Source organism: Onychostruthus taczanowskii, unplaced genomic scaffold, assembly GCF_017590055.1.
Source record: "Onychostruthus taczanowskii isolate IOZ18803 unplaced genomic scaffold, ASM1759005v1 scaffold99, whole genome shotgun sequence".
NCBI classification, from domain to species: domain Eukaryota; kingdom Metazoa; phylum Chordata; class Aves; order Passeriformes; family Passeridae; genus Onychostruthus; species Onychostruthus taczanowskii.
The window spans coordinates 1799499-1823366 of record NW_024507990.1 but is presented as its reverse complement, the minus strand read 5'-3'; the positions used below and the strand labels follow the sequence as shown (position 1 = coordinate 1823366).

Genomic DNA, 23868 nt, shown 5'->3' with positions numbered 1-23868 from the left:
GGGCTCTTCCACAGCATTCCAGGTGGGCACAAACTCATAAATTCAGGTGCAAACTCTAAATTCATGCCTTGCTGGCAGTGAGCAGCTGTACAGCACAGCTGGTTGGGAGGGTGAAGCACTTCCAAAACACCGACTTCAAGGGGGAGATGCCAAGCTTTCCACATCAAAAAATCCCTTCAACACCTCTTCTGGGGGTTCAAGAAACCCCTCCCCAGGGAGCTGAATGCACCTGATGCACCACGAATGCAAAATAATTCTGATTTTTAATGGAGAGAGGATCACTCAAGTGTCTTGGTCACTGACTGGGAGGAGAGAGCAGTTCCAGCCTGGGCCAGGCAGAACATGGGCCCGTGGCTGGAGGAGGGCAAGTGCTCTGGAGATGGGGGGACTGCGACTGCAGAGAGAAGCACCTGAACATCCCCACCACGGTCCTGGGACAGTCCTGGCACGGGAATCACACTTCCCAAGTTCCCTCAGTGGCAAGGAAAAGCCTCTGGGCATTTACCTAAGCCCATGCAGCCAGCAAGGGCAGCTGGGCAGGTGGCAGTGCTCACACAAATGCTGATTTATACTCTGAGGAATGGAAGGGTACGAAATACCTGAGTTCTTTCAGATTTGCTCGAGATCACAAACTCCCCAGACTGGAGCCCCTGGTCAGTAGTAAAACCCAGCCTAACTGAGGCAGTGTGATGTACCCAGGATTATGCTGGAACAGCTTTAAGCTGCTTTGATACAGTGTAAATTTTATTGTCTTCACATCAGGCACTGATGTTTTCTCTTGGTCTTAAATAGGTCATTTAACACAAAAAAAGCTCCAAAGAACTAAATGGCCTGGAGCTCTCCAGAATGGAGAGCATTTACAATTTATACCAATTTCTACTCCCTGCTCAGCAGACGGAGCAGAGATGGGCAGAGCAGAGGTTACAATCCACCCAGAAATCCTTAAAGGACCACAGACATGCTTTCCTCCAGGCTATCACCATCCTTGTACCTTCTCCACAATCTCTGCAGCTGTCCTCTTAGTGCTCTCCAGGTTCTCCACCAACTCTGTGTCTCCCAGGAAATTCCCAGATGCTGATGACAGCCGAGAAAGCAAGTTGTCCTCCAACGTTTTCAAGGTGATCTTGAATCCATTCTGTTGCTTTGTGAGATCTGACTGCAAATAATAAATCCAGGAAGCTTTAGCCATAAAGGATGAGGTAAAGTAAGGATGAATCACCTTCACATGGGAACAGGCTTCCCACTGACCATTGCCATAGCCCAGCAGTGATGATTCCTGCTCTCCTGGGAATGGACAGAGTTCTGGGATCTGGGATCACTCCTTACCCAACAAGCTAGCAGCTCAGAGAAACCTGGAACAGCACAGAAAGCACCAGGAGCAGCACAGAAAGCACCAGGAACAGCACAGAAAGCACCAGGAACAGCACAGAAAGCACCTGGAACAGCACAGAAAGCACCAGGAGAACCGATCCCTGTTGCTAGAAATGTAGGAAAACGCTGGAAATTAATCAGGAATAAAAGACCTTTATCCTGGAACAGCACAGAAAGCGCCTGGAACAGCACAGAAAGCGCCAGGAGAACCGACCCCTGTTGCTAGAAATGTAGGAAAATGCTGGAAATTAATCAGGAATAAAAGACATTTATCCCCATCTCAAACACATATCCTGTGGCTTTGTGGCTCATTTCTTGGGGTCAAGCCAGCCTGGAGAGCCCCAGCTGCTGCTCACCCCTCCTGCTGACCCTCTGCTCTCAGCGCTCCAGCCCACAGCAGTCCCACCAGCCTGGGGAACACGGGGTTAAAACCTGATGGCAAAACCAGCAGTGAAGTCCTGGGGGTACCAATGTGAGCATGAGGAGATCTCAGGCTCACAAGTGAGGCCAGAGCCACGGCCTCTCCTGTCCTGCTCCCATTTGTGTCCTGCCCTCGAGGTCCCACTGGCACCAGTGGCTTACTGGGCTACAACTGGGAAGAGAGAGGCACTTCCAGCCCGGGCCAGGCACAACATGAGTGAGCACGTGCAGTAAATTTATTCCCACTCTTAGAAAATATTTAGGATTATTCATATTTGTTACACTGCTAAAGATGTCGTCAGAAGGGAGGATTTTCTTTATAAAATTGCTTTGAAATTAAAGCCATACTTATTAAGAGAGAGAGAAAATATTTTGGCCTGTTACAAAGTGGGAGGAAGAACCAGAAGAGAAAAATATCATTGCCAGCCTCATAATATTTACAGAGAGGATCCTTTACCACAAATGCTGAAAATTGAGCGAGATTAATCCTGCTTCCAAAATTAAATCTGTGAAGTCCAGAAAAAAACTGAAGTAATGAGAAACTCAGCTTTCAGTCACAAGAGGAGGAGGAAAATAAAGAGAATTTTTTGGAGAAAAACCTTGAAAATGAAGTACAAGGGTCATCAAAATACCAAGAAAAGAGAAGGCTGAAGGAAAAAAACCAAAACTCTCAATGCTTGTTATACAAGGGAAATCTGATTTTGTGAGGAGCTCAGCAATGTCTGCAAGCTGGCATGTGAAATGCTGTTTGTTAAAAATAAAATAAAAATTTAAAAATACCAATAATAGAAATAAAAACTAAAATAAAAAAAAGAATTATGATAATGATGATTGTAACACTTGCTCCAATGTAAATTCCCAAGTGCTGACCTTCAGCTCCTCCAGGTCAGGCCTCTCAGTGTAGACCAATAACAATAACAACAATACTAGTAACAATACCAATAACAATATCAATAATTACAACAATTATAATTAAATTACAAGGGTAATAATGATGCTGCTGATGATTTGTGCTTTCTCCCAGTGACAATTCCCAGGTGCTGACCCTCAGCTCCTCGAGGTCAGGTCTCTCAATATAGACCAACAACAATACTAATAACAATACCAATAACAATATCAATAATTATAATTACAATTATTAAATTACAAGTATAAGAATGCTGCTGATGATGATTTCTACGTGCTCCCAGTGACAATCCCCAGGTGCTGACCTTCATCTCCTCCAGGTCAGGTCTCTCAGCATAGACCAATAACAAGAATACTAATAACGATACCAATAATTATAATTACAATTATTAAATTACAAGTATAATAATGCTGCTGATGATGATTTCTACGTGCTCCCAGTGACAATCCCCAGGTGCTGACCTTCAGCTCCTCCAGGTCGGGTCTCTCCAGGCGCACCACGCTCGCCAGCAGCTGCTCCTCGAGGCCGTCGCGGGTGACAGAGAAGTTGATGAGGGTGCACTGGGCCTGCAGCTCGGGCTGGAAGTGGGGGTTTGCCAGCTTGGTGTGCAGGATCAGGCGGAAGGCAGGGTGCAAGGCGCACTCCTTGTCCCCAATCTTGATGTACCTGGAGTTTCAGCAGAAGGAGAATCAGGCCAGGAGCTGTCACCGCAGCACACGCAGTGGTCTCAGGCAGTGGCAGCACCAGATACTTGGCACTCCTCACAGAAATAATGATTTAATTCATACTGGGCACACTTCAATCAATTCTGATTTAAGGTGAAAACCCAGAGAGTCTCTCCTGAATTTTGGATCCTGTTTAAGGAGGCTCAGATTTTCCAGCAGTGGCACAACCAGTCCAACCATGAACTCTCCTGGCTTGGGCCAGAGGCTGAATTCTGCCTAAAACTGGAGCTGCAGGGAGGAAAAGCCTTTCAGCCTCGAGCTTTTCACTGGTCATAGCTAAAATTACCCAAAATGTTGGCTCTGAGCAGGCCAGCTCTGCAGCTGCACTGAGTTTACAGGTGAAGCCAGGTGTGGAGAGTGGTGGCTGCCATTCCCAGGAGGTGACACCAGCCAGGAAAACCCAGCATCCTCCTGCTCAGCACTGCTGACATGCAGTCTCGAGCTCACAGGGACCCCAAGAAATTCCAACATTCTCTGAAGCCAAGTTTAACCCAGCCCAGAAATCCAACCATGCCCTGGGCTGTATCCAAAGGAGTGTGGGCAGCAGGGCCAGGAGGGGATTCTGTCTGTGGGAGACCCCCCCTGGAACAGTGCCCAGCTCTGCTGTCCCCAACATCAGGAGGAGCAGGAGCTGCTGGAGCAGTTCCAGAGGAGACCTGGAAGTTGATAAAGGGACTGGAGCACCTCACCTGTGGAGCCAGGCTGGGAGAGCTGGGATTGCCCAGCCTGGAGAGGAGAAGGTTGTGTGGAGAGCTCAGAGCCCCTTCCAGGCAGCATCTGCCCAGAGTCTGGGCTTAGGGCCTGGAAACACAAAACCCAGGGATTTTATTTGTGGTTCATGACTTATTTTCCCTTTGTTAGCAAACACATGATTTCCCAGGGAGATTTGAGAGCAGAGATGCACAAAAGGGGATGCCTGAGTGTTCCACTGGAGGGGGGCTCAGATTTGCCACCCTCCCTGCTGCATCCCTTCCTCAACATCCTCCAAACATTTCAATCCTGTCCCTCCATCCTCCATCCTGCAGCCAAACCCATGCTCAGCCCTTCCCAGGACGTTTTCCCCAGCAAACTTTGCAGACAGCTTGCCTTGCCCACCAGTTTACAACAGCCTGGGATGTTTTAGGCAAGCAGGGAAATAATCCTCAAAGAACTTAAGGGAAAAGAGCTCCCTGGCTGCCTCCCTTGCTGATCTCCTCTCGACTGGAGGTGACCAGCAGCTGCCAGGAGAACTTGACCTCATTAAGAAACACTTGATGCTGAAATCTGTAGCTGCATTTCTAAACACTGTGCAGTGTTTGCTAAAATTCAAGGCTACTTTTACTTCACAACACAGCAGCAGCTATTTTGGTAATAATTTGGTGTCAGAACAGCCAATTACAGACCCCAAGGTCAGTGTACAATGGGAGAATTACAGGTCTCTCTTTTACACGAGGTTTAAATGATGCTGTGAAATGAAATGAGAAATCCAGGTTGATTTCCAAGCCGACCTATGGCTGAATTACCTGTGATTGCCTGATTAAAAACACCCTCACTGCTGAAGGCAGGATGTTAATGCTGCTGGATGTGAACACCCACGGTCTGAGGGCAGGAACAGAGAGCACAGCAGCCCCCAGCCCCCATCCACACATGTCCCAAAGCCCCCCAAGCTCACCTGCCTTTCTTGATTGTTTCTCGCCCCAGTAACGGCCCCAGCACAGGATCCACGGATTCCTCCAGGTTCTCAATCAAAACCAGGTCTCCAGCAGCCAGGGCTTGTTCCAGTGTGTCCAGATACCTGTGGGAAAGAGCACTGGTGCTTCCTGCAGCAGAGCAGCATGTGACACTGTCAGTGAGGAGGGGACAGAGGGGACCCTCACTGTGGTGGCAGCATTTGGAGAGAGGAAGAGGGCTAAGGTGCCAGTGCCTGATGCAGAAAGTGGCACTGACAGAGACAGTCCTGGCTGCCCAACAGACAGAATGAGGCCCTAGACCTCCCAAGGACAAGAGTGACCACCAAGTCTGTCCCAGGGCAGCCATGAGCAAAGCTGGCACAGCCTGGAGTTATTTTCAGCAAATACTTTGTTTTCTCCAGAGGCACCAGTGCAATTCATCTTAAAGCAAGGATGAAGATCACCATTCAGCTCTGTTTTGCCCATAGTTTAGAGTCATGCTTAGGACACCTTCATTCCTAACAAGGGAATGGAACCCTCAGCCCAGAGCACGTGGTGACTGCTGCATGCCCAAGCTCTCTCTTTCTCCAAGAGGTACGGAGCCCAGATGATCCTCCGGGATGATTCAAAGGAGAAAGCTGTGGTGGAAGCCATGTTGTGGCAGTTCTGTGTTCCCTTGGGATGCCCTTTGCAGCTGCAGTGTGCCTGGAACTCTGGGCTTTGTGGTTTTCAGAAGCCTAACCCTAAAATACAAAAGCTAAACCACACATGACACCTGCAGCGACCCCCATGGAGGATGTCACACGTCTACACAAGCCTGTTGTCCAGAGCAGCTGTGGCTGCCCCTGGATCCCTGGAAGTTTCCAAGGCCAGGTTGGACAGGACTTGGATCTCCCTGGGATAGTGGGAGGTGTCCCTGCCCAGGGCACGAGGGGAACTGGATGGTCTCTAAGGTCTCTTCCAACCCAAGCCAGTCTGGGATTCTGTGATACTCAGCCTCAGCTCACTCCATCACCAGCTTCAGAGGAGTTTCTATGGCAACAGAGCCAAGCACTAAACAGACCCTTGATTTAATAAGAGATCTGTCATTTTGGTAATGAACAAGCAGATAATGTGAGCAGATTCAGCAGCAGTTTTCCCTCAGTGTGACTGGCTCAGTGCAGCTGAGTGCCCAGTGCTCACCAAACACCCTGGGCAGGCACATCTCATGCTCTCTTACGTGGGCACTCCTCCTACCAATCAACCTATTAAGCCTAGTACCATACACATTTCCTCCAACCACCCAAGTGCCCATAAACCCAGCCTTACCCTTCCCCCTGTGACTTGCCACACATCTCACAGGCCTGCAAAACCAATCTTCTGCCTCCCTTGGCCACCTCTGAGGCTGCCAGAAGGCACCCCAATGTGGAGACAGATAGGCGTGGAGAGGCATCTCTTGAATGGGTGATGGTAAGATCTTCTCAAACCCTCCTGGACTGAGAAATCCTCTTTGGCCACAGTGAGTTCTCAGCATGCTTTGGAACCCCATGTAGGTTTGTTGGGACTGATTGTTTTTTCCCATTTGTACCACCCACACTTTTCCCCATAAAACCCCCTGTTTCTGCCCTGTTCAGAAGGGAGCTGCTGTCATCCTTTGCAGGGCGCTGGAATAAAGGAACTCTGTGGAGCAACTACACAGTGTTCCTGTCTCTTTGTCCCTGTGTTGGCCAGGGTACACCTTGCATGGCAGAACTGAAATCATTGCTCAGAGCTGAGCTCTCTGCCACTTGCTGAGGTTACCTCGTGGCTGAAGGACTGCCTGTGACCCCTAGAAAGTTGTCTCCTGCAGGATCTCTCCCTGGAAAGGTTGCCGCATCCAGGTCGAGCCATCATCAACACCCCAACACCACTGTCCCAGCCCTCATCCCAACCAAAACAACAAGCCTGCTCATTTGTCCTCTAGCCCTAGGTGCGAGCTTCACAGCCAGCCCCACATCAGGCCGCCTCCTCATCCAGCTCACCTCCACAGCCACGACCACCCCATTCTCAACAACGCCAGCAGCCCCTCCTTCCAGAGAAGGACGACGTTACCCTTTCTGCCCCGCTGGGATCACGCGGAGCCCTTCTCCGTGGGTGCTTTTGATCCACTTGCTGCCCTGCAGCTGGGGGTCCACCAGGAGGGGCCAGCGCTGGCAGCTGCTCAGGATGGCGGCGTTCTCGCTGGACGTGCGGTCGGCCGGCAGGCCCTGGTTCCGCCAGGCCGCCACGGCCGCCTCGTCCGCCAGCACCGACAGCGGCTCCAGCCGCGGCGTCACCGGGATCGGCACCTGCCAGGCAGAGAGAAAGGCTTCCTGGAGATCCCAGGGAAAGCTGGCTGAGGTAAAAAGTGGTTAAGTTGTGTTTATCCGTGTCAGCAGCGGTGGGATAAGGAGGTGTGGAGGGGATTTTGCTGCTCTGCCCTGTGCTCAGGTCAGACCTCACCTGCAGAGCTGCCCCAGCACTGGGGAACAGCTTAGGGAGGAGCTGGATGTGCTGCAGAGAGCCCAGAGGAGGCCATGGAGATGCTCCAGGGCTGGAGCCAGGTTGGGAGAGTTGGAGTGCTGCAGAGAGCCCAGAGGAGGCCATGGAGATGCTCCAGGGCTGGAGCCAGGTTGGGAGAGCTGGGAGTGCTCACATGGAGAAGGGAATGCTCCAGGGAAACCTCAGAACACATTCCAGGACCTAAATGGGCCTGAAGGAGAGCTGGAGAGGGACTGGGGACAAGGGATGGAGGGACAGGACACAGGGAGTGGCTTACACTGCCAGAAGGTGAAATGCTCCAGGGAAACCTCAGAACACATTCCAGGACCTAAATGGGCCTGAAGGAGAGCTGGAGAGGGACTGGGGACAAGGGATGGAGGGACAGGACACAGGGAATGGCTTACACTGCCAGAAGGTGAGTTTGATGGGATATTGGGAAGGAATTCTTGGCCGTGAGGGTGGGCAGGCCCTGGCACAAGGTGCCCAGAGAGGCTGTGGCTGCCCCTGGATCCCTGGAAGGAGATGTTCAGTGGCCATAAAGGGTGCTCAGAGTGATCAAGGCCAGGTTGGATGGGGACTAGAGGAAGGTTCTGCCCTTGGCAAGGGAGTTAGAAACAGATTATTTTAAGGTGCCTTCCAGCACAAAGTATTCTGTGATTCCATGATTTATCAGTGGTTTCCCATTCTAAAGGATGTTTGCAGTCTGGTTTTGTTTCCCAACCCTGTTGTACAAACAATCCCAGGGGTTTTGCCCCCCACAGCCCAGCCCCACTGGCTGGGGTCACTCCCTGCCCTGTTCAGCTCCCTGAGCCAGCTTGGAAGGATGGAATTAATGCCCTCCTAAGGCTGCTGTTGTGTTACAAACCAGCATCAGCAGCTCCAGAAACACTTCTCTGACAGGGGAGGCCATCTCTCCATGTGCCAACCAGAGCTACCTGTGCCAGGTGTCTGAGCAGAATGGGCCTTTCATTTCCATTTCATTGGAATTACAGGCACTTCCTTGACATTTCTAAGCACAGTCAGGTCATTTTTGAAACCACATCTTAACTAAGTTTCTGGCTCAGTGTTAAGAAATGCAGAATGAAGTTTTATACTCTCTCAGCCTAAGGAACTGTTTGCTTTGGTCAGCCCTTTGATTTGGGCATCTCTGGGACCTTATTTAAAATCTTCTTGGCACCATTTGTATGAGAAACCTGTTAAAATTAGTGAAATATTAAACAAGTTTCAAGCACAATGATCTCCATCTGGTCCTAACAGCAAGACATGGGTAAAACCAGCTGAGAGGCATGGCCAGCATGACCAGAGCTCATGTCCAGAATGAAAAAACACCTGGAGTTTTTCCAAGCCTCCTGGAGATCTGGCAGCGAGCTCTGCCTGCTCCAATTCCTTCTCCATATCCCCCCTCCTTCATGGCCATGGACAAAACTGCAGAGCTAGGCTCTGTGTTTGGCATTTTCCTGTGCACATGGAGGAACTTCGTCAAGCAAGGACACCACATTTTCCCCAGGGAGGAGTACATGGCCACATCCTGATCCTCCCTCCAGCTTGGTGACGACACAGTGATGTCCCTCACCTGAGAGATCCCCTGAGGGGACCAGGATTTGTGGCCACGTTAATCCCAGAAACAATGGCTTCTCAGAGCAGTCAGGACTTACTTCTAGCTGGTGCAAATAGGGCCTCCAGATGCCATCCAGGAGGTCCTGGCGGTATTTCCTGGTGAAGTAGCCCAGGTAGGACACAAAGGCTGTGACCAGCAGGACATCTCCGCACAAGGTGCTCTGCTGCTGTTTGAAGTCCTTCACAGCCTCAGCCCATCTCACATTTTCAGAGGCGAGACCCCCAACCTGCAAATTCCCAAGTCAAATTGATCATTTGCACAATCATGGAATGTGAACCTGACCCAGTCCTGTCTCTAGCAGAATTCCAGCTGCCTCCTGAGGTTCAGAGCCACCTTCACATTCCCAACACGAACTCACTGCTGTTTCTATGGTGTTGGTTGTCCTACAGACACTTCAGATCAAACAGCTCTCTTTCCACCCTCTTGTACCTCCATTCCCCCTGATAAACAGCCAAGATTTCCTGATAAACAGCCAGGATTTCCTGATAAACAGCCAGGATCTACTAAGCCAAGAAGTTATTGGGTTCCCCTCTGAAACCCCCACCCCAGGCCCAGCTCTCCTGCAGCTGACAGCAGCCCTTGTCCTGGGAGTGCTGCACACACTAGCACAGCTCTGGACACAGCTTCCCACAGCTGCAGACTTCAGGACCTTCTGACCCAGAGCTCAAATCCCTGTGCTTAACAGCCACTGATGGTTTTTGACTTCATGACCGAGCGTAAGCCGCTGTGGATATCAACCCAACTTCTGGCACCTACAGCATCCCGTGGGCAGGAAATCCACAGTTCAGCTGAGCTTTCTGTATAAAAGTACATCCTTTGATGTGCTGCCTGAACTTTTCAGTTGCTGAAACATTTGTCCAGTGCAAAATCAGGGAACAATCCTGCTGGCACCAGCTTTTCTGCACCACTCAGGATTCCAAGCCCTCAGCGCCCCTGTGCTGTCTTCTTTTCAGGTTGAAGAGCTTTAGCCTCTTCAATAATTCCTCAGACAGAAGCAGCCTTTTGATTTTCCTTGCAATCGTTATCTGCACCGAGTGATGCAATCTTTATTATCCGGTTCCTTTTATTGTTGCTGGCTCTGCACCATTTCCCGTTCTCCTCCAGCCTTTGAGGTGCAGCAGAGGGGGTGGTGGTAATGCTGCACATTCAAGATTTATTTAGAAGGTATTCATAGAGCAAGATTTGGATTTTTCTGTTTTGTTCTCCCTTCTTTTCCTAATAAACCCTCATATCCGGTTTCAGAGGGGCTTTGGGTTTGGTGAGGGCTTTTTGCTTCTGGGAGCACAGAGCTCACAGCTCTCTTAACTCCATCCTTTCATTCCTGAGTGATAACAATCAGCTCAGCATCACTTACAGGCCATGTGAAGTAAAACCTCATTTCTCCAATGTACTTTACATTACATTTATCTACGTGGTGTTTCATCGCTCCATCACTTGGGATCGTTTTTGCAATTCTTTACAGACTGTTGACATCATCACTGCGGAGCCATGCGACCTCCCACACACCAGCTCGTTTATGATTCATGCAATCACAGAATCACAGACTGCTTTGGGTGGGGAGAGACCTTAAAGGTCATCCAGTGCCACCTCCTGCCATGGCAGGGACCCCTCCCATTGTCCCAGGCTGCTCCAAGCCCTGTCCAGCCTGGCCTTGGGCACTGCCAGGGATCCAGGGGCAGTCCCACAGCCCCTCTAAGACAAAGAAGTCTTTATTGATCTGATTTTTCTGGTACTTGGAAGTGCTTCCATACTCCTAATTAATTTTTTCATGTTACTTTTTATCTCCTTAGGTCCTGGAAGTCTTTTCTTCTCCTTTGCTTGGATCATACTCTAGTGCCACTTTTAATACATTTAAGACACCCCAGGTGTCTCCCACCTCAGGTCCTAGAAGTCATTGGAATTCTTTCTATGAGGCAAATTAAAAGCTACTCCTTGGATTACCTTTGGCTCTTTGATAATGACAGAGAGTGAAGAACAATTCCTCACCCACCTTCTGCACATCAGTCATGATTTTAGAGGCTTCTACACCTTTTCCAAAATGAAGAGCCCTAATCCATTCCCTCTCTTCTCATATGGAAGTGGTTATGTAGTTTGTTGTAGCTTTTCTAGGCTGCCCACAGCCTCCTTAGACAGACAGGGTGGCCACGTGTGGGATGTAGGCACTGACAGACCCAATACAATGATGCTTAACTTCTGTTTCCTGAGGTTTTTTCCTACCAATTAGTAATATTCAATTTGTCTTTTTTCCTCCTGTCAAGTGCCACGCTGCTGTTCCTGAGAACTCTCTGCAAGAACTCCAAGAGCTCTTCTGTGAGTGATAATAGTGCAATTAGGGCCTATCCATGTAACTGCATGATTACAGTTTGTTTTCCCTGCACACGTTATTTAGCATTTGTCATCACTAAATTTCCTCCTCTGCATTAGCACACACCCCCTCACAAACACCACTCATCAGCCAGCCTCCCTTTCTGGTGCACAGATCCTGTCCTTTGGATCCTGGAGCATCTTGCTTAGGCCATCTGAAGTTCTTGAGATGCCAGCCTGGCACTGTGAGAGCCAGGCTTGCCTCAATCCCCCAGGTTCATTTGTCAATCCAAAGCATCGCATTCTTTACACAACCTCAGCCGTGTTTGTTTCAAAGTCTGGGAACTCATTTCTGCCCACAGCCACACCAGTGACACCTCCTGAATGTCAAATGAGCTGCACACCAGCGAGGGCTGTCAGGTCCTGCTCCCAGATCAAAGCCAGGAGATGGTGTGCAGTGCTCAGGAGGAAGTTGGGATGCAAGCAGTTCCTTGACTGCAGAAATGATGAATTTTTGACACTATAAAATCACAGAATTGTTGGGACTGGGAGTTGTTCCCACCTCATGGGGTGGGGAAGAGATGTAACCAGCATGGCCTGGGATGTGGTGGCACGGAGTCACCATGGAATGGATGGGGTTGGAAGGGACCTAAAACCCCATCCCACCCCACCCCTGCCATGGCAGGGACACCTCCCACTGTCCCAGGCTGCTCCCAGCCCCAATGTCCAGCCTGGCCTTGGGCACTGCCAGGGATCCAGGGGCAGCCCCAGCTGTGCCAGGGCCTGCCCACCCTCACAGAGGTTTCTTCCATATGTCTAAATTAAATTTCCCCTCTTGCAGTCTGAACCCATTCTCCCTTGTCCTGACATTACAGTTCCTGATGCAAAATCCCTCTCCAGTTCCTCGTAGGGCCCCTCTCTAATACCTTTGTATTCTCACTCAGAGAAGACTGAGGCTTTTAGAGATCTTTTCGCTCTAATTCTTGTCATTTCAGGCCCTGCAAAGCTACGGGCATGTTCACACCTTTGTTTTTATGATACCATTTTTGACTCACACTGTTTTGGCCTGTCAACACCTGCTCACACATTTAAGCCCCAAGAAGGAGCTGAGAGTTGTGATGGCAGCAGAGCCAGGCACTTTAATGAGCAGAGCTGCCCCAAACCATCTGGAGTACAACAGCACTTTCTGCAGCTGCCTCTCCTGGTTTCGTTGAGAAAGAGAAGACATTCTGCCACAACCTCATGCAAACAAGCTCTGTAAAAGCATTTTCACTGCTGAAACTTGCTGCAGTGCAGGAAACACTCCCAAAAGCATGAGAGGATGGGACGTGCTGTGCGCACAGGGCTCAGCCCAGCCCTGGTGCCACCAGAGCTGCCCTTGCTGGCACTCACCAGGCGGTTGGCGAGGGTGATGGTGCAGGCTGTGGCTTCAGCCTCCTGCTGGCACCTGAGTTTGTCTGATGTGGCCTTCTCAAACCGGGCTGTCAGCTTGCCCAGGTTCTCGTTGAGGCGCTGCGGGTGAAAAACAGGAGAAGTCAGGAACAGCACGGTTTTAGCAACTCAGGGAGGAGCTGGAGCTGTTGGAGGACTCCAAAAGGCCATGAAGACACTCCAAGGGCTGGACTCCTCTGCTCTGGAGACTGAGAGAGCTGGAGGTGCCCAGCCTGGGGAAGAGAAGTCTCCAGGGAGAGCTCAGAGCCCTTCCAGGGCCTGAAGGGGCTCCAGGAGAGCTGGAGAGGGACTGGGCACAAGGGATGGGGGACAGGACACAGGGAATGGCTCCCACTGCCAGAGGGCAGGGCTGGATGGGATTTTGGGAAGGAATTGTTCCCTGTGAGGGTGGGAGACCCTGGCACAGGGTGCCCACAGCAGCTGTGGCTGCCCCTGGACTCCTGGCAGTGCCCAAGGCCAGGCTGGATCTCCTGGGACAGGGGAAGGTGTCCCTGCCATGGCAGGGGTGGCACTGTATGGGCTTTGAGATCCCTTCCAGCTCAAACCATTCTGGGATCCTGTGATCCTGAGCAAACCCTTGTCCAAGCTCCAGCCCAGCCCATCCAGCCAGGGCTGGCACCAGGAGCCAGCACAGAGCAGGGCTGGGCTGGGCCGTGCCACTGCTTGGAACTCACACCCTTGGCACAGGCAGAGGCAAAGGACACACAAAATGAATTTATCTGGGGCTCCTAGCTGAGCCCTGATCATGAGTGCTACGGCTGATCAGCGAGCAGGCAGCTGAGGAACCCAAATTTGACATTTCCTGATGCTACAGCCCCTTGTCTCTGAGCAGTCCTTGAGGCTCTGCTGATTCCCCAAGTCCTGCTCAAATCCCCAAGGGGCTCCTGGAGTTCTGCCTGAACCCTCTCCAAACAATGCCCTCACACTGTTTCCAGCAAGGAATAGAATAAATGAATTAAATGGTTCTGCTCTGAGAGCTGCCCCACTGAGGGGCAGCAAGAGCCAAAGCACCTGCAGAGAAAACTGGAGAGCCCTGTTCTTGGGCAGAGCTGTTCACACTGGGCTCCAAACCAAACCAACAGCTCCCACAAGCACTTGGAGCATTTCACTTCTGATAAGAAAAGTAATAATTGATTTTATCTGCACCCATTGCAGACTGCTTAAGGCTAAACTGCTTGTAAATCACTTCAACATTGAGCTACACACTAGAAACAAACCTGAAAATAAAAAAGGATTATATTAGAGATCTCTGCAGCTCTCCTGGATACTGGCAAACACAAAGCAGCCTCTCCTTGACCTTCCTTGGAACAATAACACCAAAAGTTTCTGTCCCTGTGTGCATGTGGACATATCAGCCTACAAAGGCTCATGTATATCATATTCTCCTATAAAAACACGAGCTGATAATTGAATTTCTATAGAATATATGCATATATCTAGTGTGCAGGGCCCCACCATGGGCACACAAATACAGCTGTGTGCAGCTGTGGACACACCTGTCACTCCTACCTCCAGCAGCCCCAGGTGTAGAGCACACAATTCCCAGGCAGGGAAAAAAGACAGAAAGTCCTTAATGTTCTGGACAACAGGAATTTCCTCATTTGTTAATAAAAATGAGGATGAGACAGCTTGGGGCCCAGCTGTGAGCAGGTATGAATCAGCATCCAGCAGTGAAGCTATCCAAGAGATCCCAGATAAGTAAGGATGTACCTCCATATCCATCCCACGCTCCCCTGCATCCCTCCCCATCTGCAGAGAGGAGAGAGCCCCTCATCCAGGCAGTTTTGTAAGAATGAGCAGCAGTAATCTCCCCAAAGATTGCAATTTTCTTTAACAAAATCCCACTCCTTTGAAAAAAAAAATAATAAAAAGCTCAGGCATAAAAAAGCTTTGGAGAAGAGCAGCATAAAGGGATGAAATAAGTTCCCCAGCACTGTATGGCACATCTGAGGTGGGAGAATTAGACACCAAAGCCCTCTAAATCCATCCCTGCTTCAGGTGCCTCCTTTCATCTGCAGCAGGAAGGGGTGACCAGAGGGTTCTGAACCATTTTCTTGTATTTTTAGTTAAAAAGTGTAGTAAGCATTTTAAGAATGATAAGCCCTTGAAAACATCAAGGGAGTGATGTGTTTTCTAACAGGGTGAGGTGCTGGTGGAGGGGCTGAGGGGAGCAGAGGGGCCTCACTCACTGGGACCCTGCCCTGGTTGTGGGTGCAGCCTGACAGCCCAGCCATGGAGGAGATCCCACTCCCAAAGAGAGATCCCAAAACACCCTAAAAACACAGCAGCTGCTCCCCACAGCCTGTTCTTAGCAGGTATCGTGCTGGGAGGGAGCAGGGAGGAAAGCAGGAAAAAGAAGCAGGATGTGTTTTTACATAGAGATAATTTTCTGAAGGCAAATGATAAAGGTCTCACTCTACACTCTGTGGAAATGCACTTTTAATCACACTGTAATTTCTTCTATTCAGAGACTTTTAAATTTCTTTTTTTTTTTTTTTTTTTAAGTAGCGAAAATCCAAATAACATCCAAGATGTGCTGCCAGGGAGCTGTGCCGTGACAAATGAGGCTCCTGCAAGAAGCAGTTGTCATCCTGCAAAACCAGGGACTGAGTGTGCAGCCAGCCCAGCTCTGTGCTCCCAGCACTGAATCAGCCTCCAGTTCCCATCCCCTGCCCTGTGCAGCATACTGGGAACACCCTGGTTTGAGATAATGAGTTTTCTCAGGGCCCAGGAGAAGAGGCAAATTACATTAAAAAAATTAAGTGGGAAGAACAAGGATTCATATTTAGCCTTCCTCTTTGGGTGCAAGCAAGGCTGGAGAAGAACAGAGGAAATTTTAAAAGCAATATTCTGTCACAGAATCACAGAATTCTTTGGGTTGCAAGGGATCTTAAAGACCTTTTCCATGCCCTGCCATGGCAGGGACACCTTCCACTGTCCCAGGCTACTCCAAGCCCCATCCAGCCTGGCCTTGGACACTTCCAAGGATCCAGGGGCAGCCACAGCTGCTCTGGGCACCTTGTGCCAGGGCCTGCCCACCTCACAGGGAACAATTTCTTCCCTTTAACTAACCCAAATCTCATCTTTTTTCAGTTTGAAGTCATTACCTACATCCTGTCCCTCCATCCCTTGTCCCCGGTCCCTCTCCAGCTCTCCTTCAGGCCCCTTTAGGGCCTGGAATGTGTTCTGAGGTTTCCCTGGAGCATTCCCCTCTCCAGGTGAGCACCCCCAGCTCTCCCAGCCTGGCTCCAGCCCTGGAGCATCTCCATGGCCTCCTCTGGGCTCTCTGCAGCAGCTCCAGCATTTCCCAGTGCTGGGGCAGCTCTGCAGGTGGGGTCTCACCTGAGCACAGGGGCAGAATCCCCCTCCCCTCCCTGCTGCCCACGCTGGGGCTCAGCCCAGTACAGGGCTGGATTTCAGTGCAACAGGAGGGAGAGAAAACCCTGCAAGCCCCAACCCTCTGGATTCCCAGCCTTTCTTTAGAACACAAGCCCCCCGATCAGCAGCTCTGCCCAAGCCGAGGATTCCCCCAGGCAGGGACAAGCAGGACGGGTCCCCCCAAGGTCACTCACGGCGATTTTGGCCTTGACAGTGGCCAGCTTGTCCTGGGCTGCTGCCAGCTCAGCGTTGGCCCTGTCCAGAGCCTGCCTCTTGGGCTGCACCTCGCAGAACACGCGGTGGAAGCGCTCGATGTTCAGCACCCACGAGCACAGCCCGGCCGCCGCCGCCGACTTGGTGGCCACGAACTCGGGGTTGAACTTGGGGTCTTGCAGATAGGGCTGGAGGGCTTTCAGGCAGTTCTCGTGGATGTTCTCCTTGTTGAACTTGATCAAGGAGTCCAGGAAGCTGTCTACCCTTGCCATGGCCACTCTGGCTGCTTTCCAGCTCCTGTCCTTGGGGATCTTCCCTCCCGGGGCCGTCAGCACCATCACGGCTGCTGTGACGTTGCTGACAGCAGAAGGAGGTGACCCAAAGGACCTCAGCTCTGTCAGATTAGTCTGAAAAGGGGAAAACAAGGTTGTTAGGTAAAAATGAATGGGCTTCCTTTTCACTCTGCTGCTAATAGAGCCAGGCTCCCAGGCTATCAATCTGATAAATTGGGCTCCTCTGAGCCCCAGCAGTGCTGCCTTTAGATCACTGCTCTGCATGGCTGCAGCACACCTGCTCCATTCCCTGCTCCTGACATCCCACCTGGGACCAGCACAGCACACTGCTCCTCCCCAGGTCCTGGGGGAGCAGGAGGTTTTATGCCCTCTCAGAAGATTGGGATAAATGAGAATGAAATCTGTAGAAATAACAATCAGACCCTCTAAAACAACCTTCAGAGCTTCCCTTCATGCTCCCTCCTACCCAAGCTGAGATGCCAGTGCCAAATCCATCCTCTGATTCCCACATCCTGCAGCCCTCCGGGTTCAGGGAATGCAGCTGCTGAGAAAGCCCAGGCACCCTCACAGGGCAAGCAGCCAAACTGGAGGAACCAAAAGGGCATTTTTGTCTCCAACTCCTGACTTCCCAAGTTTTCAAACTCACTATCACACTATGCATGAACTGCAGACCAAAACAAATTGCAGGTCCCTCTCTCAGGCGCATCACAGAACCACAGAATGAATGAGGTTGGAAAAAAACCTTTGAGATCATCAAGTCCAGCCTATGACCCAACACCACCTCGTCAACAAATCCAAGGCACTGAGTGCCACATCAAATGGGAACCCCTGGAGCACCCTTGAAGGACAAACCTTCCAAGGCACAAAAACTCCTCCCAAAACCAATCTCCTGCAACCAGAGCAATGCTTATCTCCTGATCACAGCTTTTCCCAGTGACATCTTCCTTTGGACCAGCTTTGTCTGCTCCTCTCCGTGGCAATGAGTGAAGGGGAACATGATACAGCCTTGTGGGTGCTCTGAGTTCCACCAGGAACCCCAGAATCAAGAATCAACCAGGTTGGAAAAGACATTTGAGATCATAAAGTCCAACCTGTGACTAAACACCCTCTTGTCAACTAAACCATGGCACTGAGTGCCACATCCTCTCAGGCGCATCACAGAACCACAGAATGAATGAGGTTGGAAAAAAACCTTTGAGATCATCAAGTCCAGCCTATGACCCAACACCACCTCGTCAACAAAACCATGGCACTGAGTGCCACATCAAATGGGAACCCCTGGAGCACCTTGAAGGACAAACCTTCCAAGGCACAAAAATTCCTCCCAAAACCAATCTCCTGCAACCAGAGCAATGCTTATCTCCTGATCACAGCTTTTCCCAGTGACATCTTCCTTTGGACCAGCTTTGTCTGCTCCTCTCCATGGCAATGAGTGAAGGGGAACATGGTGCAGCCTCATGGGTGCTCTGAGTTCCACCAGGAACTCCAGAATCACAGAAACAACCAGGTTGGAAAAGACATTTGAGATCATAAAGTCCAACCTGTGACTAAACACCCTCTTGTCAACTAAACCATGGCACTGAGTGCCACATCCAATCCTTTTTTACACACTTTAGCACCAGCAGTGAGGAAGCTGGAGGAGGGACAATACAATGCAGAACTTGGGCCATCAGATGACACAGCCCCTCTTCCCCAGCGAGGAGGAAAACCACTGGGAATCCTCACCCCACCTTGTTGAGGGTGTTGAGAGCAGCCTGGGCAGCTGCTAGGGCAGGCTCAGCCTTGGCCAGGTCCTCCTCACAGTCCTTCTGCTTCTGCTCCACCTCCTGGGCGATGAGGGCCACCTTCCGCTCCTCCTCGTCGGCCACCGCCTTCTTCCTGCTCACCTTCTCCGTCTCCACCCCCACCACCTGGATCAGCTTGTCAGCATCCTCATTCTTCTGCTTCAGCTCTACCTCCTGGGCTGCCAGCTTGGCCTTCAGCTCATCCACCTGCAGGGCAGAGATGTGTGGGAGCTGAGCTGCCCCTGTCTGCTCCTCAGTGCCCAGCACAGCCTCACACCCAGGGGACCCCAGGGCAGGGAGGGTCTGGCTGTCAGCAGAGCCATGGTGATGCCTTCAGTTGGACCTTCTGTATTGACAGACTCTGCACTGCATTGGTAAATAACTCTGAGCTCCATACCAAGTGTCAGCAGCTCTCCTCACAGCTCAGGCACACACAACAATCCTTTGCCAGCCCCAGAACCAAGGACACCGCTGCAGCTTCAGCCCCAAAAAGTGCAAACAACAGGGGATGGAGGAGAGCAACCTGGGAGGGTGGGACTGCATCCCCTGGAGCTGCAATTGGGCAGTGAACCCAAGGTAGGAATGGACCCAAACTGATAAAAGTGTGAAAACTCGTGACTCTGAGTCCATGCTGGGTCCATCTTGGGTGCAGCCCTGGCTGGGCTCTTGCACTGCCCAAGGTGGATCCTTTGAAGGGTTTTTTTTCATAAATCCCTGTCCAGCCTCTGTTCCAGGCAGCCTCTCTTTAGACATCAGTTTCATGCAGCCCAGGAGCCCCATCACACAGCAGGAATGTGCAGGAAATCACTGTAAACCCAAACCCATCAGCTTTGGGCACGAGCTCTGATGTCACAACCCCCCTGAGCAGAGGTGCTGTGCCTTGCAGGGGAGGTGACAAGGCTACAGTTCAGCCTCACTTCATCTTCTCAGCCTCACCAGCAGCAAACCTGGACACGAGATGGTTTGGAGCAAGATCTGTGCCCCAGGAACTCCCTGACCCTCCTGCTCACCCCAGCACACCCTGCCCTCCCCAGGCACAGGGCAGGGGCAGCACCAGCTCTGAGACCATCAGTCCAGCAGGAATCACAGAAATTTGGAATGGTTTGGGTTGGAAGGGACCAGAAACCCCATCCAGTCCCTCTGCCATGGGCAGGAGCACTTTCCACTGTCCCAGGGACACCTTCCACTGTCCCAGGCTGCTCCTAACCCGGTCCAGCCTGGCTTGGGATGGGGCAGCCACAGCTGCTCTGGGCACCCTGTGCCAGGGCTTCCCCACCCTCCCAGGGAAGAATTTCTTAACATTATTTTCACCCCAGAAAAATTGCAGTTGGCATCTGCTGACAGGTCCAGAGCTCTGAGGTTCAAGGGGTTTTAGATGTGATGTCAGATGAGCCTGAGAAGGGACATCCCCTTGAGCTGGCAGCCAGGAGGTCACCAGCACGGCCATGGTGGCATCTCCTCACCCCCTGCTCACAAGAGGAGCCCTCAGCAGGATTTGCACAGGGGGAAGCTCACACAGGCTCTCATTGCAGACAGAAAACCTCCTGCTAAAGTCCCCATTTCAGTGAATTTACCCAGGCTCTGGGCAGACCATGGAGCCTTTCCCTGCCTGATCTCAGGCTCATAAATGTTCACTTTGAGCTCCTGAGGTACATCTTTACCAACACAAAAATACTCACAGGAAGGGAAGCCAACCACTGGTTTTGGAGATACCATTTTGATACCAGAAGGGAAAGCACAGCCTGCAATCCATGAACTGAAGCTGTTGACATTTGGCATTGGCTTCACGTGGAGAACAGTTTTTCAGGGCTCTCCACACGCCCTCCATCCATCACCACCCCCTGCTCCTGGCTCTGTGGGACTGCTCTCACCAGGACAAAGGCACAGCTGTAAATCCAGGCTCACAGAATCCCTCCGTGTGACAAACCCAGCAGCAGCTCCTTGTTCATCTCCAGGTCTCTGGAGGCTGCAGGAAATTGAAGTGGGCTCTGCTGATGGCTGATATGGCTGTGACCTTCTGCCCAGAAATCAGCCTTTGTGTGCTGGGTACACACACAATACACACACAAACGGCGGCTCCAGGGCTTTACAGGGCCAGGACAAAACAAGCAGGGGATTAAAATCCACAGGCACTCAACAGCAGCACAAAGAGCAGGTGTAAGCTCAGCCCCGGGGAGCACACAGTGCCCTGCCAAGCTCCCCAGCAATGGAAGGGGAAATGGCTTTGTCAGGGTTTAAAAAAAGGAAGAATGCTGGAGAAGGATTGTTTGCAAGGGCCTGCAGTGACAGGACAAGGGGCATGACTTCAGATTGAAGGAGGGCAGGGTTAGGTTGGCTGTCAGGAAGAAATCCTTCCCTGGCAGGGTGGGCAGGCCCTGGCACAGGTGCCCAGAGCAGCTGTGGCTGCCCCTGGATCCCTGGCAGTGCCCAAGGCCAGGCTGGACAGGGCTTGGAGCAGCCTGGGACAGTGGGAGGTGTCCCTGCCATGGCAGGGGGTGAAAAATTATGATCTCTAAGATCCCTTCCAACCCAAAAAATTCAGTGATTCTGTGATTCCATGAGAAACCTGTGAGCAGCTTCCTGAGTGCAGAACAATCTGATAAGCAATTAGTAATGTGAGGTGGAAAGGGAAAGAGCAAAGCAAATGAGAAATTCAAGGGTAATGTGCTGTGACTTCATCAGGGAAAGGAAGGGAGAAGCCCTTGCCTACAACCAGAACAGCATGAGAAAAATTATTGAAGAGAAGAAAACCTGGAGGGCAGGCTCCCAGAAGACTCATTTTATCTGATTGTCCCTGCCTTGTTTCAAGAACACAAAATACATCAAAAGGTCAGCGATTAATTGATAGTGGCAGGCAGGCTGGAATTTGGAATGCAGTGATGCAATATTAACCACAGCCATCCTCAGAATTACTCAGCAATGGGTGCTGACCTCTCGGTGGCACACAGCACTCTGAAAAACAAATGACTCATCCCACACATCTTTCCAATCCATTATCTCCTAACGGGAAGGAGGCTTCAGCTTCCCTGAGTGCTGAGGATGCACTGTCCACAGGGAGAGCTGCTTGTAGAACATTGCTGGAGGAGCAAAGTTGATCAACAGCATCAAGGTGTCCAAATCTCCACAGGAAAGAAAAAAAAAAAAAAAAAGGGGGATAAAGGTAGAGTGGACCACAGTGAAAAGAGGCAGAGAGGTTATTTTGAAATGGGAGCAGCAAAGTAAAAAATACCTGCAGCTCCTGATACAACAGCCCCTCGTGCTGAGGCCACTCCGAAATACAGAAATACACAAACCTCATCCTTAACTGGGCCCTGGAGAATGCCAGTGGTGAGCACCAGTCCCCAGAGCTAGGGCACAGCCAGGTGATAGCCAGGGATCAAAATCCTCCCCCTTTACTTTGAAAATTCCCCCCAGCACAACCTGCAGCGGACACACCTGGTGAGAGAGAGAACCCTTCACTTCCTCAGCCCCAAGAGCAGGTATTTCCTGGGGTGAATGTAAAGTTCAGCCATTTAAACCCATGTTTAAGACTGAACATGCTGGTGTGATTTCCAATACTGATAAATACCCACACTCTGCTTTCAAATCAACAGCAGATTTGACTATTGCGCACATCTGGTAATTTAGGTGTTTAATTTTAGGCCCCCAGTGCTAATTTTAGACTTGAATTTGACATGTTTGTCCTCACTGCTCTGCATCTTAATTACCTGCTCAAAGAGGCACCTCTCAGCCCAGCCTCACTGCAACCAGACACCAACACTGCTCTTTCATCTTTCTTGGGATTTGATTTTCCCATCCTTCCCATTGCCTCAGCAGAGAACCCTGCCCACACAGCACCCACTGAAGAGAAGCCTGAAGGATACAGAAGGGTTCCCATGTGTCACTACAGACCCAGGGACTTGTTCTCAAAAGATTCATTTCATATTAGCTGCTCCCCCCAAAAAATAAACCTAATCCACCTTATCCACCACTGGGAAATCCTGAAAAAACAGCAGCACCCCAGAGTTCCATCAGAACTATCACCTGCATGGGTGAGGTGAGGTTGTTGGAAAATATACCAAGTTTAAAATGTATTATTTTATAATTTCAGTCAGGTTTGTTTGCCTTTGTCCCCAGGGAAGGGGATTTGTGTTTCTTTCCAGGGCATTGTTCCACCAGGCAAGGCCTGATGAATTTGACATCTTAACAGAGTGGGATTAGCACAGAAGATACAGAAAAGATAACGACCATCAGCTCCAAACATCCCCCCTGGCATGGTCTGAGACACCTGGTCTGGAAAAACAGAAATAAGAATGAGAACCTAATTAGCATTAGAGGTAACGAGAACAAAATTAGCATCGGAGAGGAAGAGATCTGGAACCAACAGGAAACCAAAGACTTCCATAACTTGATATCAATGAACACTGAACTAATGAATCTCTATGGGTTTCGACTGTATAAAATTTGTGAAAAATCTGGCAAAATTCATGTGCCATGGAATGGTTTTCTCTGCACACCCAGGCTGTGTGTGGATGAAATTATTTCTGTTGTACATCCTGGCCAGAATATAATAATGTCTCAATTCTCTAACACTAAAAGTGTTGTTGGAGGGTTTTTGTTTTTCCTGTGGTTTTGGCGACAAGCTGAGGTGTGTGTTGGGCAGTGAGGGCACGGCCTCGTGGGTGCCACCAGTGCTCTCTGCTTCCCCCTCCCTCCAAAGGAGATGCAAAAACCAGCACAGGGGACGTGGCAGTGCCCACCCCTGCCATGTCCTGCTCCATGAGCAGGGACTGTTTGAAGGGAGATGGAGATATCAGCACTGAGAGCACCAGCCCAGCCCATCCATCCCCTCCAGGTGTCCCCTGAGGGTGACAGATGTGATTGATGCCCCCAGAGCTGATGTGTGGAAGGGCATGGACCTGCCAGTCCTTCCTTCTCATCAACCCTCCTGCATTCCTCCAGAGCAGCTCCAGAAGAGCCTCATTTGCCACTGGAGAAGCTTTGTGAACAAACATTTGTAAGAGTTAATAGAATATGAAATGGAGAGCAGAATGGGAGTGTAGCAACAGATGTGGGTGTCATTGCAGAGAGGGTTGGGAAACACCCAGAACAGCTTCCAGTCACTGCCAGAGGAGAGTGCCAGTGGGAGTTTTCAGCTGGGGGATTTTGGGATGACTGATGTGCATTTCAGACATGTATTAGTTTTCCTTAAAGATGGATAGCATATTGGAAGGAAAAATTAACATCAGCTTCATTTTAACAGCATGCACTCTTTA

At 50.6% G+C, this 23868-nt stretch overlaps 1 protein-coding gene across 1 annotated transcript in view; it reads right to left on the bottom strand.

Moving 5' to 3' along the window:
• The window catches only part of DNAH9 (dynein axonemal heavy chain 9), a 145018-nt gene that overhangs the window by 52207 nt on the left and 68943 nt on the right, over window positions 1-23868 (bottom strand). The window contains exons 50-57 of the mRNA XM_041427353.1: window positions 18560-18820; window positions 16518-16943; window positions 12886-13005; window positions 9227-9415; window positions 7143-7378; window positions 5075-5197; window positions 3160-3364; window positions 992-1156 (exon numbers count right to left, since the gene is read on the bottom strand). Coding sequence (XP_041283287.1) covers window positions 992-1156; window positions 3160-3364; window positions 5075-5197; window positions 7143-7378; window positions 9227-9415; window positions 12886-13005; window positions 16518-16943; window positions 18560-18820 — 1725 coding nt within the window. The remainder of the gene's footprint in view (window positions 1-991; window positions 1157-3159; window positions 3365-5074; window positions 5198-7142; window positions 7379-9226; window positions 9416-12885; window positions 13006-16517; window positions 16944-18559; window positions 18821-23868) is intronic.